The sequence below is a fragment of the Phaethon lepturus genome, unplaced genomic scaffold, assembly GCF_000687285.1.
Source record: "Phaethon lepturus isolate BGI_N335 unplaced genomic scaffold, ASM68728v1 scaffold49475, whole genome shotgun sequence".
NCBI classification, from domain to species: Eukaryota; Metazoa; Chordata; class Aves; order Phaethontiformes; family Phaethontidae; genus Phaethon; species Phaethon lepturus.
Window position 1 is genome coordinate 22,785 of NW_010539387.1, and position 6,000 is coordinate 28,784.

General features: G+C 44.2%; 1 protein-coding gene across 1 annotated transcript in view; it reads right to left on the bottom strand.

Annotated features, from left to right (window-relative positions):
• The window catches only part of CHUK (conserved helix-loop-helix ubiquitous kinase), a gene marked incomplete at its 5' end in the record, with an annotated part of 29,112 nt that overhangs the window by 22,542 nt on the left and 570 nt on the right, over positions 1-6,000 (bottom strand). The window contains one exon of the mRNA XM_010287102.1: positions 3,495-3,564. Within this exon, the coding sequence (XP_010285404.1) occupies positions 3,495-3,564 (70 nt within the window). The remainder of the gene's footprint in view (positions 1-3,494; positions 3,565-6,000) is intronic.

Sequence of the window (6,000 nt, forward strand, 5' to 3'; positions counted from 1 at the left end):
GACATGTGTTTAATCGAAAATAAACTCACATTGATTGGAGATACATCTGATAAAAACCTAATATGCCTGACTTTGGGGTTCACATCAATAAATTTTCATTTTAAAGCACCATTAAGAAGTATTGACTTAAAAGATCTGTCAGATTTATGCTAGGACTGAACTAGCTCTGTTCCTCTGCTCTGCAGAAATTGAGGTTCCTACAGAGTTCAGACCTCGTGGCATAACCGCAGGTCATCTCTCTTGCCTTGCAGGCAAGAGATAAGGCACCTGAATTCTTTTCAAACTGTAGAGTTACAAAATGAACCACAGCACGCAGACGAGCAAAACAGGTCTCCAAAATGTGCAGGCAGCTTGAAACAGCTCTGCATGTCCTCTAGCTTAAAATCTTGGTAAATTAACACAGTACAACAAAAAGACCTATTTATATATGTAAGCACATTATGCAATACGCTGATGGAAGAAAGCACTGAAATTAATTAAGCAAATGAAATAAGCTGAGTTTCCCTTTGACCTAAAACTACTGCCAAATAGTGGCTTATAGAGCTCCTAGTAAACTTCCACTACTGCCAAAGCACCACAATGCAAACCACCCCATCAGGGAAGGGACCATCCAGCTGTGATGAAGCAGAAGCACGGCTGGAGCTACAAAGTGATTCCTGGGAAGCCTCTAGTTAACGCTGTGTGGAGCAGCTGACCAAGGTGCCCCCACCAATGCCCTGGTCAGTGTTAGCAACACTGAATTTAGGGGCTCAAGGGTTCCCCTCTGCTGGTGAGGGACTGGTGTGTTCCAAGTAACACCACTCCTGTCACTCCCACCGCTAAAAATGAACTGCCGTGATTGCTTTTAAGCCAATCTGCGTGAGGGCTGTCACCAGAAGGAACACAGGTTCCCAAACCCTCTTTTCCCAGACACAATTTCCATGGCAGCACAAACATTTATGGCACCGCGTGATCAGCTTGATCCTGGGATCAATCCATCAGGAAACTACCAAGAAAAAAATAATCAGGTTTTAGCCAGGCTGGTTTCCGGAACCTGCTCCTTGCCTGGGTACAGGAGTCGCTGCAATAGGGAAGGGAATAGGCAAAGAGCTGCATTTTGCCTTGTGGCAAGAGTCCGCACTTGAACTGCCTTGAGGGGACCATATAAATAAAAAATAAATAAAAATACTAATAAAAACTGCCTGCGGGAAGGGGAAAATTCACAACTGGTCCACCCAAGTAACAATCCTGGCTGCTAAATAAAAGATTATCAAGCAAGTGTCTGCTACAGGACAAAGGCACAGGCAAAACAGCAAAAGACAACTTTTTTTATGTCATGATTTTCAATCTTGGAGATGTGCAAGTGGAAATAAAATAGAAGGTCCCATGAAAGGCCCAAGGCACGTATTGTATTTTCTCATCTCCATCATGGGGTATTTAAAATTTTCCTATGCAAAAGATATTCTGACTGCACATTGTGTAAAGCCTACTTCTAACCAGCTATGACTGTAAACTCTTTACGGGATTATTTTAAGATAAATGTTCAACAAACATACCTTGTCCACCATTCAAACACTTGCCCCCATCAGGGAAAAAGTCCCCAACTTTCGCTGATATATCAGTCATTTATACATTTAAGAGCTTCTGACTTGCATTTATTCTCCACTGCATTTCCAAATCTTTGCCAGAGACATTCAACTTATGAAGACAACAGACCCCATTCCACAGGTGGAAGGGGAACAAAGATGAAGGAACGCAGAGTTGCGCTTTATTTTGGGATCTCAACTGCAAACCCTCTGAGCACTGAAAGGACAGAAGCCCAGGCCAATACATCCAAAATGCTTTCTCATGATAAAACTAGCTCCACTCCTGCAAGTAGAAACAGGTTATCCTTAAGAGAACTAAAAAAACCATGAGGTCTACTGAGGAGCTCTCCTGCAAAGCCTACTTGCTAGAGAAACCATCTGTAGGCATCACCCTCAATCAGATGACTTGTCCCCTCCCCAGAGTATCCAAGAAGCTGGGCGCTTCTGGATGGACAAGAAGGCCAGTTTGACATCTCTCATCTTTTATTTTCTTACAGTGCTCTCAGTGGTCAGGAATTTGGCATCAAGCAAGCTAAAGCTCAACAGTCTGAAAAATGAGATATTTGATTAAATGCTTCTGGACACCATCAAGTTTGTGTCACAGAATGATTTTCACAGATTACTACAGCCTTGTGAAATGGCTTTAAAGCAGGCAGCCAAAGGTATCAGATTAAATTGTTCTCTATGTGCAGTGCTATCACCTTGGATTAGTCCCATTCTGTATGGATTTGCTGCCTGCTCCCTTTCCAAACTGTAGAATCTGAAATCCAAATAGTATCACACACCGTCCGTAACACAGATCAAGTTGATGTCTGGCTAATTCTCATCTTGTCATCACTCTGCCACCCTGTAGGCTGCCATGGGACCTTCCCTAGGGCCATGCACAGCACAACAGCAGTGTTGGTGAGAAAGGAGGTTTCTTCGCCAACCTCACACTTCAGCCTCCCATGGTGCAAGACAGGGCTGCCTTGTCAAGCTGCTCACCAAGTACAGTTTGGTCCCATCTACCACCTTTGCATCTGCCCTTTCTGTAGCCACAGGCTGCTCTCAGACCCTCCTCAGCCTCCCTGCAGTCACACCCAACAAGCCCATCTCCTGGTGCATGGGATGCTCCAGGCCCTGGGCAGCCTTTGCAGGACGTTGCCAGGATCTTCACATCCCTCTGGAACTTGGGGCCAGATGTAGACAACTGTATCCAGATATGGTCTCCCCAGTGCTGGGTATAGGAGACAATGATCTCCATCGCTGTGCTATAGCCACAACTCTAATGCAGAGCACCAGAATTACCCTTCCAAAATGAGAAGCTTCTCAACATTTAGGTGCACTTATTTTGGGATCACCTACCTAATTAACCCTCAGTTAAGAGCAAATCATTAGCCAGAAGGTTGCTGGACTAGCCACGGCACGGCTGACTTCCTCTTCTGCTATGGTCTTACCTACCTTGCTCTCAGCTCTGCTCCACTTTATCATTTCCACTGTACTGTCACACTAAACAAACATAATTTCCCTCCTACTAAGCAAACCCTACACAGTGAAGCCACAGGGTAACTTTGTCACTTCTCACTTGTAAAAGTTACATTCCTTCAAGTGACATGCAATTTGGCATCTCCAGAGCCGTGAACAGAAACGGGGTTTGAACAGAAAACTGTGACCTTAACATAACAAAACGTGAAGGTCACAGTTACCTGCAACTGAGTACTACATGGGCTTTTCCAATCCCATTCCACAGACACATCATAGTTCAAGCTTCTTGCCTTGGTAATCAGCAGGGATACCAAGTCCTTCCTCTGGAATAGAAACCTGATTCGTTTTAACCCCCTGTTCTTGTTAGTCCCCTTTTCAGGGTCAGCTGAAAAAGCAAAATGCCGTTACACATAACAAAAAAACACCCCAAAAACCAAAACATAAGAAAGGCAGTAGACTACGTACCAATGTCACTAAGCAGAGAAAGTATTTGACTTTCCTTAAGTCCACAGCAGTTTTCCGGTTTGTTTAGCAACTACAACAAAGAAAAAGATGTTTAGACCCACAGTGCAACAGTTAACAGTCAAGAATGTTTTCCGTCTCCTGCTGACAAGACACAGAAAACAGCACAGCTCAAATATAACTCTAGTTGAATGAGGTAGTTGGCTTTGTGAAGTAAAAGCAGGGAGGAAAACAACTCAAGCAAAATGAAAATTCATTGCACAGAGATGGGGTTGAAAAGAAGATTTGGACTGCTAGAATAATACCGCAAAAGCATGAAAGCCATCAGAAAGCAAACAGGCAAGAGACGCAGGCAGGACCATACAGCTGCAGACAACAGGGATCCTGAGGCTCCTGGAATCTGCTCAAGTTTGGCTTGATGAGATTCAGGAACACCCCAAATACCCGAAGCAGGACTGCTGCTTGGAAGAACAACTCTCCAGTGAGGAAAATACGCCGAGTGACAAACAGGAAAAGGAACGGATATGCCCTTGGCGTTCAAACACAAGTCACTGATAAAAGGATGTGAAGGGAAACCAACAGGTTAACTCCTAAATTCAGTGTAGGCCACAGAGGAGAAGATCACTGCAGCTCAAACAGCCCAGCTGGCCCAAAGCAATTGCTGCTTTAATCTGAACAAGCTGGCCATGGGCTCTAACACAGCCTGTTTTTCTCAGTGTGCTGTAACCAAGTGATACGCTGCACCATGGAAAAGCCACCCAGGTTTCAGCACCTGCTGCAAGAGGCTGCCAAACACTGTGCAGCTACCTTTGCAGTCACCCGCTCCCATAATGCTGCCTGAGCCTGCAGAGTCCAAGGCACAATACCAGCCACCCACCTCATGGTCAGGCACCTTAAAACCAGCAAAGGGCATGTTGTCCGGTAATGGTGCTATTGCTGCAGGCTGCACAACTCCACACAAGCCACCACCTTCAGCACAAAGCGCTCAAACGCTGGCTATCTCTGCCTTGGGACACAGTCTCCTTCCTGACTGCACTCCCACAATGAGAAAAAGCTGCTCTACACTTCAGCATGATGGCTTCTGGGTCACCCACTTAGTTAAGCCTGAGCTAAAAAGCAGATCATTCCCCTGTGGATCACTGGAGTGTCCACAGCATGGACCAAGACCTGAACTCTTGCCTCCACGCTAAAGTCCTGCTTCATCTCTCTTCTCCCTTGCCCTGAATTTTTCTCCTCTAGTGAAACATAGTAGAAGCACCTTAGGAAACACCCTCCTAATCACTGTCTTAATGATCTGTCAATAAGTAGCTTCAGAATTTCCCACATACACCCTGAGTCAATCAACATGAAATCTGATTTTTACTACACTGAAGGCTTTTATAGATGACTGAGGTACAATCTCTGCACTGCAGCTACCCGTCCCATGATGTACCCTCTCGTTTTTGCCTGCCTCTCACACTTCAGGCACAACCAGTAGTCAAAGCTCTATGGGAGAGAAGCCAGATTTCAACATCTCACTCCTTAAGTTCTAGGTAGATGTGCTGAACAACAAAGGAGGAGATGGGCAAAGTCAGAAATCAAGCTCAGAGCCCAGAACGCTACCCTGAAAGATCACAAGCACAGGAATGTGCATGGCCCACAGACAGAAGCAGATGCTTTTCCAGGCTTTATGGAAGATTGCAGACGTGCAATGAGAAATTAATAGCAGTGCAAAACACAAATGATGCCAAGCAAGTGTAAGAGAAAGATTTAAAGAGCAGCAGGATCAGAAATAAAAAAACATGCTTTTTTTTTTTATATTAAGGAGCAAAGCATTACATGCGATCAAATTACATGAAGCATTTTACTTCCAAAATTTTCCCAGCATCTATGCAACATCTAAGGATTCATTAGAAATTAAATGATCAAATACTGCATTGCAAGTAGAGCTAATGTGACCCCAAATTTCTTGGCCAGAATCTCCAATTTACCTTCAAGTAGTTTCAAAACTTTGCAAAAATACAACACTCAAACATCACCAAGAATGTGGTCAGCTACATGTGTTTGTGACATCCAAAAGCTATTTTATATACGAAAATATATTTCCTTTCATTGCCAACCTTAAAATTGTCTCTTAAAATTGTCCCTACAGTTTTAAACAACTCAAAAACATAAAATGACGCTCAGTAAGTTACTGACACACTAGCTGCTATCGCAGATATGCAGTTATTGCATTCAACATCTGCTCACATTTCTCTAGTGCTGTTGAACACCGGTAACAAAAACAACAACAGAAAAATGAGCCCCCTGATCACTTAGATGAGGTGATTTCTAAGCAAACCTTAACCAACAGGGATTTGCTTCTTCACCCCTATACAAATGGCTGCTTTCTAAATCCAGCTGCAATGGAAAGGGAGCATGAACCCTATCAGGCCATGCAGCCGCTGCCTGGGGAACTACTGAAAGGTTCCTTTACTCTTGGGTGTTGCTGTTTTGCAGAAGGGAAGTTCCCAGTTCAGCAGGAAACAGG